Raw genomic sequence first — 13,264 nt, forward strand, 5'->3', positions numbered from 1 at the left:
GTGGTCTAACTGTCCCTGGCTTATCACCCATTCTCACCACAGCCCACCCCCTCTGAACCAGTTGTGACTGGTTCACTTTACAGGGGTTTTCCACTAAATAACCAAACTTTCTTGCAAACAAATGCCCCAGCACCCAGATGCCTTAAAAAAAAAACTTGTCCTCTTGTTTGGGCTAAATAAATAAAAATTAAAAACTTAGTTTGAACAGTATATGTCTGTATAAGCTAAGTTCAACTGTGTTGACTCTGTTTTCCTGTATTGCATGGATTGTATCTTTCAGTTTCATGGATGAGAAATGATAATTGGATTTGGGGATCGTCTTATTGAGAGAGATCTTTGCTCATTAGTGCAATCAAGCATTTCTCTAGCAGGGGTAAAGGTAGGGGAGAGCAGGACAGTAATATTTATGATTCTACTAAAATCTACAGTAACTGCATTCCAAAAATACCTTTGTAGCTATTTTATTTCACCTTGTTAGGAACCAAGCATAAACAATTAATAGCATGATATATCAATGCATTTTCAAAGAGAGTTTGACTAAAGACTGGAGATTACATCTTTCTTCACACTGAAGAGTAACATGACATTGAAAGCAGTATATAGTTGTATTGCCTTTAACATGCAGATTATAAATAGCTTGCAAGACATGCTATTAATAAAACAGCTATTATTAGAACTGAGCCTGACTCATGTTCTCTTTCCCTTGCCAAAGCTTGAGTCCTAGAAGGCAGTCCTGTTGTAACAGCATTTAATTTCCTCTTGGTTTGGCTTAGCTCTTTATCAGGAAAGATGTAACAAAATGGCTTATATTGTTCTGTGTAGAAGTGTTCTGTTGAATACATTAAAAAGTGGAAAACTGATGGTTTTGAGGATTGTTGATTTCCTGAGCAATTAATATGCACAGAGGAATGTATCATTTTTTCTAGCCATCTTGGTACATGCTGTGGAAATCCTGGAGGACAAACATAGGCCTTGAAAATGCACATGGCTTTTATTGCCCTTTACATCATAAAAGATACAGTGAATGTAGATGCTGCAGGTACTTAACTCCAGGCTTATGTCACTGTTTTTCCTGAAACTGACCAAAGCTTTAGCCTGATATACCTACTTCTGTTTTTCCCACTAAATTTGAAAGCAACTGATTTATGGAACTTTGAGATAATGAGTTTGAAGTCCAACATCTGAGAATTTTTCCTCTATTGTAAAAACACTTTCTCTAGCAAAGCTTCAAATTAAAAGTTTTGCTCAACTTAAAATTTATCTATAATCAAGATGATAACTTCCTAATTAATAAATGCTATGGTCACTTTTTAAAAAAATGGTGTTTAATTGACTCCTAAAGCACACATCACTTTAGAATATTTAAGTCCTGCTTTGGTGGTTACATGAGAGTTGTAATAAATAATTGAAAGTAAAAATGAACAAAAAAATCTGTGAATTTACAGCACAGGAATGCTCCTAATTGAGTCCATAGCATAATGACAAAATGCATCTGTGCTTTATATGTCAATATCCCCACTACTTCTCTAAACTTCTGCATGCATAAGTACTTTTAATGTGAGTACCTTTCTCATTTTATAACACGGACTTCAGATTAAAATCCAAGGTATGTAACCTTACTCCTGTTGCTCACCTCAGGTGATGAATACTCAGTACAATTAGGAAACCAGACTGCTACAGAAACACCAGGAGTAAAGTGAAACAAACGCTGTGCACTACTGTCAGAAAAATGTTTTGGGACAGTTTTCTTTTTGTTTTGTTGTTACATCTAACACTGAGAGCAAGGGAATAGGTAAGTAGATAGCAAAGGAAATTGAAAATGATTTTGTAAGTCTTTCTTAAAGCAGCATTTATGCTTTCTTTCCTTGGTTCTTGGTTGAAGCCCACATTCTGTAGATGAAGAAGAGTACAATGAAATAGTACATGGAGCTCTTCAGAAGAATGATGATATACACTAAATACGCTGTCCTGTGCATTAAGTGATCTGTAACAAACATAAATTTTGTTTAGTGTCAATATTGTACAACCTCTTAAAACATGGGTAGATCTGGGACTGTGTAGTCTATTTACTGCTGCAATTCTAATGATCCTTGTGGACACAGTATGACTGTCCTTTGAGTGAGTTTGCACAGCTAATATGCTCCAGACTAAGCAGGTTTCTTAGCAGTAGGCTGCCCCTCATTGCTGCTGGGCTGTTATTCCCTCCAAAGGCAAGAACAATGTTCCAGTGTTTCCAGCACTGATTATGGGTAGCACTGTGCTTGTTTGAATGCTTTTTGAAGATAAGTGGTCACAATTTGGTAAATTCCCATTCAGTCTAAAAGTACATTTCCTTGGCTGAAGTACTAGACAATTGCTAGGCTGGTGGAATATTGAGCTGAAAAACCGAGAATTTTACTACTTAGATATTTTAAACAGTGGCACTTAATGCAGGCTGGTAATCTAGTAGCCTGAACAGCACCTGTAGTAAAGCTCCTCATAAAGCTAGGAGAGCCCTTTATAATTTTCAACAGGAGGCAACTGTCAATTCAGAGTAGTACTGGAGCATTTTAAAGTGCCAGACCCCAGGCTTAAAAGATATCCTGTATGCTATTTAGAGAGGTAATTTTCATGATGTTCTTAGCGTATGTAAGAATATCTAACTCTTGCATGACATGCAGTACTTTCCCACATTTTAATAAATTTTTATTACCTCTATTAAAACCAGTGCTGTGTCCAGGATATGTGCTGCATTCCTCTTGCTGAGAAGTTGTCTCTGTAGCAGCTGATAGAAAGAGAGTTGGAGTGTCCCAATTAGACTTTTCTTTAATTTCAACATACATGAATTGTGTTATAGGAGGAAAAAAAAGGCCCTACAGCAACAGTGAAATGGGAAGTTAATATGAAACAACAAAAAAACCCCTGTGTTTAATATCTGTCTTCAGAGAAGATGTTCACAGGTAGGATTCATTTGCAGAGAGAATTAGAAGGGCATGAATGCTCGTAGAGAAGTAATCTCAGGGGTCTTTTCCAACCATAACTATTCTGTGATTCTGTGATTGGGTATTTGTTGCCCCAGATGGGAGGTTTGCCTCTGCTTTTCAGGAATGTGTCCATTAGGCTGTTCCTTGGCAGCATCTCCTTTTTTTGGAACTGGTGAACTTGATCACCTGATCTTGCCACTGAAACAGGTGGAGTCTGCCCTTAAAACTTACTGCTACTAGAAAACCCAGGATAATGTGTATCAGGAGAGACTTTAATTAGTCTGTTACATGGTGGTTTCTCAACACTAAAGAGTAAACTTGAGGAGAGTAAGATCTAAGGTTCCTGTGTTGGGAATTTGCTATTTTGGTAGTGGTTTGTTCTTTAAAATAAAGCCCTGTTGTGCTTGAAACAGAAAATGGTTGAAATGTAACTGTTATTTACCCATTTGCCATGCTCTCACTCAAGTAACATACAGAGATAATAAATTGAACCGAAGCAGGCAGTGAGAAAAAATTAATCTAAACCAATAAAAGCAGCTTTTCTTAAAGAAATGACCAGGGTTTAAACAATTTGCATTGATTATAGGTTACTTTTTTCTTTAAATTTGCAGTCTTTCAGATTTTGCTTGGTATAATCTGTCATTCTGCAATTAAATGAAATATGTTCTTTTCATACATGGCTATTACCTCACTATTGCTGGACTATGAGTAAGTAATATATTTAAACTTTGTTCTACATCCTCAGTCAACTCAGTTTTCAACTCTTTAGCTTTTCTTAACTGTGACTTATGTCAGGGGGTGTCAGAGGGACTTGCACCAGTAAACTGTGGGTGACAGAGAGGTGATACTGTTCTCAGAAACTTCTATAGAATGGAAAGTAACCGAGAGGGCTCAGTGCAGACCTTGTGGAGCTGTGCTGTTTTATGCCTGATGAAGTTCAAGAACTGGTCCTTTCTATTAGAAAAGGACATTCACTTGAGGAGCATAGCACAGGGTTGATAGTTTTCCTTGAAAAAACAATAGTTTCTCTGGATGTGTATTTTGGGTATTGCTGTGCCAAGAAGCAGATGCTTTCAGGAACAGAAAGAGAAAGCATTATTTCTATAATTTTGTTGCAAAAAAAAAAAAAAAATTGTTTTAGTAATTCATAGAATTAAATTTTAAAAGTGTGGTGCATACCTTGTGTTGTCAGTGTTTCCTGCTGGCTTTCATGCTCATACTTGCAATAATAGTTCTTGTCTTTGTTCTCTGCTGGTACAGTCAACCAGCTGCTGATGGAATATTCATCTCCTTTTGCAGACTTCCAAGCGTCTCCTTTTACTACGTTTTCTGTTATCTCTTTTTCTCCATCAGTCCATGTCACCCGAATAACTTCTGGATAGAATTTCTCAATAAGGCAAACATATGTTAACTGATTTTTGTGTTGGCTCTGCAGGATCTCAGAGTTTGCTGGTGGAGAATTTCCTTGGTCTGGATTGGTTATTGAAGGAAAAAAACCAACAAACAAAATAGAGAGTTAGAGGATAATAGTGTACACCAAATAAATATGCAGTCACAAAATACAGCTTTGAAGAACAGCAACCGAATTGTCTTATTAACAAATGTTTTAACTCTCTAATTTGTTATGAAGTACTTAGGATGGGAATATAAATATCTTGTGTATGAAAGGAATTTTAAGTAACAGGGCGGATGAATTACAGCTGTTTCCATTCTTGAAGTAAAAATAAGTATTTGGCTGATCTGGATGGACCTGGCATTCAAAAACACTTTATATGAAATATTATTTCGATGAACTCAAATGGCAAGTTGTAGTTTTCAGACACAAATAGTTACAATACTATTTAGAATGTCTGGAAATAGAAAACATAACTTTCAATCTTATTTTAAAATGTATTATGTTATAGAGAACCAAAATTAATAAAAGCTTTTATGAGTATGGTACAGAAAATCAAGCTCAAAATCAGAAGACAAGACTCGTTCAGATATTCAAAACTATTTTTTTTTTTACATAATACAGGGTATTTCAATCACTAGAGAATATTTGGTCTAAGCTTTGATACTGTGCCATGTGCATGGAAAAACATTATTTAAGTCCTAAATTGTTTAGTGAACACTAACATGTAGACTACTTTGTTCATGCTTTGTATCAAGCGGCACATCTGATAGAGGGAGAGGGACTAGATCTACTTTGTAATACTTTAATAGCAGAGTAGATAAAAAAATACCTAAAAAAGATGTCTTGAGATCTTTTTTAGAAAAATAACTTTAAGACTGCTTATTTACAACGTTAGAAATTTACTACAAATATTTGAAAAACTGTTTTTGAGAGACTTTAGGAAGGCAAAATATTGTTGACGATACTCATAATCTGCCATGATACTGAGTTAAAAACTTCAGGTCACTATGTGAGAGCCCATATCCAAGTAATGCTGCTGTCAGAAAGTGTATTTATCTGCACAAGTCTTTGAAGATTAGGAAATTATGGTAACAGTTCCTGAGTTTTGTTCATTTATTTGGTAAGAGGAATTTAATATTTCTTTTAGAAATATTTTTAATTAACTTTTTTTAAAATTAACTTTTAATATTTACTTTTTGAAATAGTTCAATTTTTGCAGTGTGTAAAATGTTCAGGGTTTGAAAAACATCTTCTAGGAAGAAAGCGATGCCATGCTTATTTTATTGCTGATTTCTAATTCTTCAACTCTGGGATTTCCAGAACAAAAATATGGTGCCTCTGGCCTGCTACATTTTCTCTTAAGTAAGCTCTTTTTTTTTCTGTTTTAAAAAGAAGTGTGGTTACATTATGATTCCAAAGGAAGTTAAGGAATTTTCCTAGTTATTCCTTGCATTAAATATGAAGGCAAGCTATTTTTTTCCCTTTAATGCCCTGTCTTGCAAATTACTTATTCTGTGGAAGTACCTTAACTGGAATTTCATCCAACTCATATTTTGAAGCCTGTACTTTAAACACAAAGTCCATATTCTAAACAAAACTTACTGATGCCCATAACTGAGTTCATGCCTTTGGTGAGTGATTATGCTATTATCTTTTTGGCAAAAGCAGCTACCTCTAAACAGGCACAGTTTAATTGGGAATTGCATCAGAGAACATTTCTGGCCAGAGGAATAACATTTTTTTACTTTCTCTGGAATTCTCCTTTGCTTTTTACAACTTGACTTAATTATGATGAACTTAGTAAGAGCATGTACTTTCTGAGCAACATTCTGGAGGCATTACTATATGCTTTCCACTGAAAACAGCATTCATCTATTGATCGCATAGCTTCATTACAGTTAAGGGTAATGTAAATGTAAAAGTAATCCAGTTATTTTTCATAGGGCCTGGAACTAAAAATTTATTACATTCCAGGCAATTTCCCTTCACAATCAACTTAGACTGGACCACCTCTATGAATAAGAAACATTTCTTACTGTTCTTAGAGTAAACTTTGAGGCAGTTAATTTTTCTTTCCCAGAAGACGAGTTAATCCACTCCATTATTTATATTTTCACTTCTAATCATTTCTCTGTTCCCCTATCACAGTATTTATCTAGAGGCAATCACTCCATTCACATTTATGGCCCATCTGGGCTACCATGCACATGGATAAAGCATAGTTTGTCAGGTAAAACTTAATTTTTCTACAATCTCTTTTTCTTAATTATCTGAGAACCTAGATGATTCTGTGAAAATCAGATCAATAATAGTAGTACTTACTAGAGACAATTAGCTTTGTTCCCTTGCCGAAGTATTTGATCCAGCTATTCCACACACTGTGTTTTCACTTTGCAATAACCTAACGTGCTCTCTTGCTATGCCATTGCCGAAGAAAATCCCATTTTTTTCCCAGTAAGCCCCAGAAGACTTGTGAGTGAAGGCCTGGTCCTTGACTTCTGTGAGAATGTCAGGAATTTCAGAATTGCATCTGGTTGTTTAGCTGGTGTCTAATGCCTGTCAGAGCAAATCTCTTTCCTAAAGCATTGCTACTTTTTTTTTTTAGCTAGCTCCTCTGCTTTAAGCCTAAGAATTAGGTGAAGGTTCCTCTTTCATTTTAGACACACAAATAAGTGCACAGGGTTGTGCATGTTAAAAACCTACATACCTCCAGGTGATGATCCTGCTCTTCCCAAAGGAGAACACCCTCTCTCATCTGCAGTTAAGTGACATCAAGTACTGCCAGCATGGAGTGCATTTTTAGTTGCCTTAATACAATTCAGCAGAGGGAAAAGAGGGAGAGCCTGCACCATAAGCATCCTGAAGGTGTCCGAGTGCTGCAGCTTGCTTTTTCTTCCCCCTGTACCTTCTTATTTATCTCCTGAATCACTCCAGACTCTGCTGCAGCAGCAGCTCACTGGCATCTTTTCATATACTAACTGATGGAAGAAGGAGGCTGCTCCTTTGCATGTGGGTTTCTTACAAAGCAGCCCAAGATAGTATCAGAGGGATCACCACTACTGTCAATCAAAAGCCTCTATTCTTAGTTTGCCCTTTAAAGGAAACTGAGTTTGAGTGCTTCTGGGATCCCATGTGGCATCCTGACAGCAAAACTACATTAAGAAATTAGCATTTATGGCTGGAGGGAGGAACTAGACTGAGAGTAAGGGTCTTTCACTTGAAGTGGGTGTAACAAAAGCAGCTGTTTACTCTGGAGGCTCCTGAGCAGGAACATCACAGTTGCAACCACAAAGCAATAGCAGGAGTGATACAGACAGAAAATGGTGATGACCACTGCTTTTCTGCCATGCCATGAGATGCACAGCACAGGAGACCACCACCATCTCACCTGCAGTTTTGGATTATGGCCACAACAGTGTGTAGCTGTGAGGTCTCATTAGAGGAAAAAAAGGGAAACTCTATGTATTGCAGACAGCTTCTCTAACTCCCCTGGGTGATCTGGTCTTGTAAGTAGGAAGAGGACAAGCTTATTACATTCCAGGCATTTTCCCTTCACAATCAACTTAGACTGGATCACCTCTATGAAAAGAAACATTGTGCGTTTCTTACTGTAGCCATTTGGAGACCAAATGCATATTTGAAAGTTGTGTCACCAGGCTCATATTTTTTACTAACACTTCAATGGACCAGTGAGGAGAGTATCAGGATACCACAGTAAAGGATAATAAGAAGGAGAGACTTGATGGTAGACAAAAACCTCTGTGGATTAATTTCTCTAAGCGTGAGGGTGGGTATATGCTTTAAGGCGGTAGCTAGAAGGGGTGTATTGAGTATGAGACATAAATATGAAAGATTGTTCTTAAATATGAAAAGCTCTCTTCTTTGGTAGTAGCTTTGGTAACTCTGTGTCCAGAATTTTTTTGTGATTCTCATGAATTCACTACGATGATTAAAAAGTGATAAGCAAGAAGATGGGCAAAAGGACTGATACAGCTAAAAATAATACCACACAACAGCACAAAAAACTTAGGGCGTTTTAAAGCCCACCTCCAGATGCGAGGAGGAATAAATAGAAAATATTCCTCCTGTGGCAGTTACTAACTTTTGAGTGAAAAGAAGACTCTGCTTCCTTTGCATAAAATTTTACAAACCTTCAGCCTAAAGCTCTCTATTTATTTTTCTTTGTGAGGCCTAAGGCTTTGAAGAGCTCCAGTGCAACATGTTGACCTATTTTGAGGAATAATAAAATGGAAAATTGTCCCTTTCCATTTCATAAATCCTCACAACCAGTTGGCTGCCATGTTTGAGAGAGAGGTAGGAGAAGGTGTAATGAAGAGCATGAGTTAGGTATTGGACCTTTATAATCTCCTTGGCATTTTGCACTTGCTCAATTGAAATCTCAGGCTTTTGGCAGCTGATGCTTCCAAGCCATCCGTCAGCACTGAGAGTGTCATACTTCTCCAGAGCCTGCATGAGGCCAAGCTGCTGCAGGTCATTCACACCAGGGGCTGTGAGTTGTGATCTTTCAAGTTGTTTCTGGTTGAGATGCTGAGGGAGTATTTGTATAGGTGATCTCCCAAGTTCCTACCACGATGAATATACCAGTAGGCACAGTAGGAGGTGCAGTGTTGTCTGGAATGACATTGTTGATTGTAAGAATACAGTTTCTGGCTAGAAACATTTTCAGCCACATAGCTGTATGCTTGGAAGCCCTCATCTACTACTTTTGCCCCTGCAAAAAAGAGTATTCTCTCTGGAGCTTTGTCTGCCTTCTGTTGATACTAGTGTATGATGGTGCCACCTAAATTTTCAGGGAAGTCTTTAAAGTGACATTCCAGGCATACACTTCCTTTAAACTTAGTGATGGACAGAGGGCTCTGCATGAGAGCTTCTTGTGCAAATCCATCTAAGAAAAAAAATAAAGAAAAGAAGAGAAATGCTGTCATCAGCTGGAATTCAAAAATTAAGGGCTTTGGGAAGATGCCTGTTAAAAGAGCCATGGGTGCCTGTGAGGAAAAGCAAGAAAACAAGGAAGGACTTACAAGACCAAGTGGCTGTGGCCACAGGTGTTGCCAGCAGCAGTATGTTTTCTTGCCACACTACTGCTGTTGAGAGAGGAGAAGGAAACCAGCCCTGGAGGAGGAGGGGACTTCCTTGTCTGGCAGCTGGTAGCACTGATGTCAAGCCAGAGGAAATCCTGCACAAAGCTTTGCTCTTTGGACAGGCAATGGATGGCTCTTGTGGAGCTTGGAAAGTGCTGGTCTCCTGTGAAACACCCAGAATGTGCAAGAGGTGGTGAAATCACTGGAGTTGGAGCTTTTAATGATCCACACCTATGCTACTATCATAAAGTGGGCACAGTGATGCCACAGGCTGCAATGAGGATGCAGTCTGCTTTCTGACACCATGACAGGACCACAAGGGAAAGGTCCCTGAGAAAAGCAGCAATGTGGACTGCAGCACTGCAAGTGCATCGGTGATGGATGCAGCAGGGCACTGCACACAGATGGCAGAAAACAACAGAAATTAAGGACAATTCACTGAACTAAGAGGAAGCTATCTGGAAAACTGCTATGAGATCCCATGAATAAAGACAGCATGTGACAGTAACAACTTCTGGCTGAGAGCTGTGTGCCACACCACTGACTAGCACAGAACCAGCAGAATTCAATGAAATCAGCAAGCTCCTGTCTGCTTAAACTTCACTATGTGTTTAAGATTTCCATGACTTTCTGTTTGGTGATCATTTGCACCTAGTCTGAGCTTCTTTCTAGTCTCCTGGCTCATTCTGTGTGATGGCCCAGCATTTCAGGCATCCGATTACACCCTTTGTCAAGAAAAGAAAAACTGATGAGCCAGCACATATCTAGGCTAAAGCCACAAACAAAAATTGTTCCTCTCACACTCTTCTTTGAAACGCTTGCTGTGCCCAGGGCTATATACTAATTCACTGTAACATGAAATAAAAGGGCATCGCATCATCAGCTGTGGCAGACAAGAGACTGAATCTCTGATTTAAATGGGTCTGTGTGGGATTTTGCAGTATCTGATCAATATATATAGGGACTTAAGAGTTGCTTATATGAAAAGCAGGGAAGCAATACTGGAGAATTTTTTCCCAGATGTGCTAGGCAGTGGCAAGCATATCATTCCCACCATCAATTTCTTCATTGTGTTGCCTTTCATCTACTGCCTTCTCTTCCCTAGCTGGGGAATGTAGGCAGCAGGTGCCAAGACTTGCCGGGCGATGGGCCCGGACGGTGCTCGCCCCGCCTGTGCCCAGCTGGGGCTGGCCCAGGTGCGCATGCCCGGGTTCGGCAGGGTGTGGTTCCGGAGCAGGCGCCAGAGCCAGGCGGATCGAAGTTAGTTCACTGATACTAACCCGAACCAACACTAGCTCGATCGACTCTGTTCGCAAACCGAGCTCGCGCTCACGGCGAGATTTGCCTCACGCAACATCTGGTGGAGAATGCGGGCAGCAATTTCGGTCTAAACCGTCTCCCCGAGCGTTTCGTCCGAAAGTGACCCTTCTCCACAGACCGTTCGATACCCCAAAAGATTCGGGTAAGAGAAACCTTTTCTTCTCTTTCTTCGACATCGACATCAGTAAAACCGATGATGGAATCCTATGCAAGCAAACCTACCGACACCGCCGTTGCCGAGCAGATTGTAGCCCAGGCGGAAAGGCAGGAACCCCTCCGCTATCCGGGTCCTGAGACCACCTGGGACCTCTGGAGGGAGGTGTATAATCTGCTGGCAAGTCTCCACCATAAGGAGACCAACGGCGACATTATTGGTGCGGACAACACCTGGCGGGTCATTTGCAATCTATCAGCTGTTATGAAAGCCGAAATAGAAGTGGCAATTGCCACCGCCGCGGCTCCATTATGAAAGACCGAGGCATTTCCCCCGAAGGAAATGCCTGCCGCGGCCCCCTCGGCACCACCCTTCGAGGCGGAGGAGCCCGAGAGAGCGCCAGCCGCGAACAGAGTCAATCGAGCTAGTGTTGGTTCGGCTTAGTATCAGTGAACTAACTTCGATCCGCCTGGCTCTGGCGCCTGCTCCGGAACCACACCCTGCCGAACCCGGGCATGCGCACCTGGGCCAGCCCCAGCTGGGCACAGGCGGGGCGAGCACCGTCCGGGCCCATCGCCCGGCAAGTCTTGGCACCTGCTGCCTACAGGGGAACAATGCAATATTTTCTCCTTTCAAGGACCGCCAGGTTTCTACTATGGTTGTGCAAAGAACACCAAAGGAGCAGCTGAGTTTCCAGTATTGATAATTGTTAAGTCAGTGAATACTTGCTTTGCCCTGAAAATAGTAGATGTGTGTTTGAAGATCAGAATGTTAATGATGACTCAGACTTTGAAAAAGACAGTTGTGCAATCAGCTGTTCTTTTTGGATGGCAGAAAAAGATTTGACCTTTCAGCAGCTCATCCTAGACAGAGTAGGAAGACAGCGAGAGTGGCACAAGTTACAACTTTGTGGTTTAGATGTTAAGGAAGGGTTTGGGTTTCTTTCTGCCCTGGTGTTATTTCAGTTTTTATCACTGTGAGAATCCCAGTAGGCACAGTAGTAGGTAGCAGTATCATCTGGAATTACATCTTTTATTGTAAAAATAGACCGGTTCTGGGCAGAAACTTTTTCAACCATGTACCTATTGAGTTGAAAGCCACTTTCAACTGAAGATTTCCCTGATATGAAGAACAGTATCCTCTCTGGAGCTTTACCCTCCTTCTGTTGATACCAGTGTATTACTGTTTCATCAAATGTTACTCTCGATGTTTGAATTTCACATGTCATCCGTGCACTTCCTTTGAACTTGGTGATGGATATAGGGCTCTGCAAAGGAATTTCTTGTGCAAGTCCAACTAGGAAAAGAAAAGAGGAGGAATGATTCCATTAGCAGGAGTCCAGAGATTTGGGAAGATGCCTGTTAGCACAGCCATCCGTGTCTGTGAGGAAAGGTAAGAAAATAAGGAAGGACTTACAAGACCAAGTGGCTGTGGTCACAAGCATTGCCAGCAACAGCATGTTGGCTCGTCACCCTCTGCTGCTGTTGTGACTCAGGGGAGGGTGAAGGGGACTCCAGATGGGGACAGTGTTGTGTGGGAGGAGGAGGTGGCTCTCTTTAGCGGTTTTCAGGGACAGGTCTTCTGTGCACAAAAGACAGGGTGTCTCTGCAGAAAACTACCTACGTGATGGCAAATACTAAAACTGTTTAGGAGTTTGTAGTCCCACCTACTTTTCTGGTCAACAGGAGAACCACTGATAAATCCAAGCTTGAAAAAATGAGCCAGAGTCACCGGGAAAGTGTTGCAAGAGAGACCTGCTCCAGCTATGTATCAGGGCTTGAAGGTTTCATTCCAGAAGTCACCCCAGTGAGAAGTGAGTGCATGGAGAAGCAGAGAGCCAAGGAAAGGCATTCAGTTCTCTAATGGAGCTTCTTTTGCTGCTTCAGCTTAGTCATCCACCTGCATCTTGCCAAAGTGCCTGTGGTGCCTCATGTTTGTGCTGCCCTCCACCAGAGCAGCTGGAGGCCATCAGCCAGCAGCAGCTGGGGCACTTGCACCCCAGGGGTGTGCCTCTGCTTTGGTTTTGAGTGTGGGAGGAAAAGCACAGCCACAGGATTTTGGTTTCAAAGTTCAGCTGTGATGCAAACTCTTCTTGGAAAGGAAGGCTGGAAAATAAAGTCGAGCGTGCTAAGGGCTGCTCTCAACAGCCACCACAGAGGAGCATCTCAATGAGTAGCGCTGGTGCCATGGGGCCCTCCCCTCTGCCCAGCAAACCCAGGTCCAGCTTGCTGGGTGAAAGGGAGATGAGCTCCTTTGGCTCCCTCCTGTTGGAAATTGGGCAAAACCAGCATGTGTTGCCAACCAGCTGTGAAAAATTCCTGTGAATGCT

At 40.8% G+C, this 13,264-nt stretch overlaps 1 protein-coding gene across 1 annotated transcript; it reads right to left on the reverse strand.

Annotated features, from left to right (window-relative positions):
- Nucleotides 1–445: 445 nt before the first annotated feature.
- TARP (TCR gamma alternate reading frame protein) lies at nt 446–12,944 on the reverse strand. The gene is made up of 7 exons (XM_071736135.1): nt 12,352–12,944; nt 11,920–12,231; nt 10,754–10,769; nt 6,682–6,725; nt 4,143–4,433; nt 2,693–2,764; nt 446–1,984 (listed from the first exon to the last, which is right to left on the reverse strand). The coding sequence occupies exons 1-7, from the start codon at nt 12,392–12,394 to the stop codon at nt 1,851–1,853; spliced, it is 912 nt and encodes a 303-aa protein (XP_071592236.1). The 5' UTR covers nt 12,395–12,944; the 3' UTR covers nt 446–1,850.
- Between the last annotated feature and the right edge of the window lie 320 nt (nt 12,945–13,264).

This window comes from Heliangelus exortis, chromosome 2 (genome assembly GCF_036169615.1).
Source record: "Heliangelus exortis chromosome 2, bHelExo1.hap1, whole genome shotgun sequence".
Taxonomy (NCBI): domain Eukaryota; kingdom Metazoa; phylum Chordata; class Aves; order Apodiformes; family Trochilidae; genus Heliangelus; species Heliangelus exortis.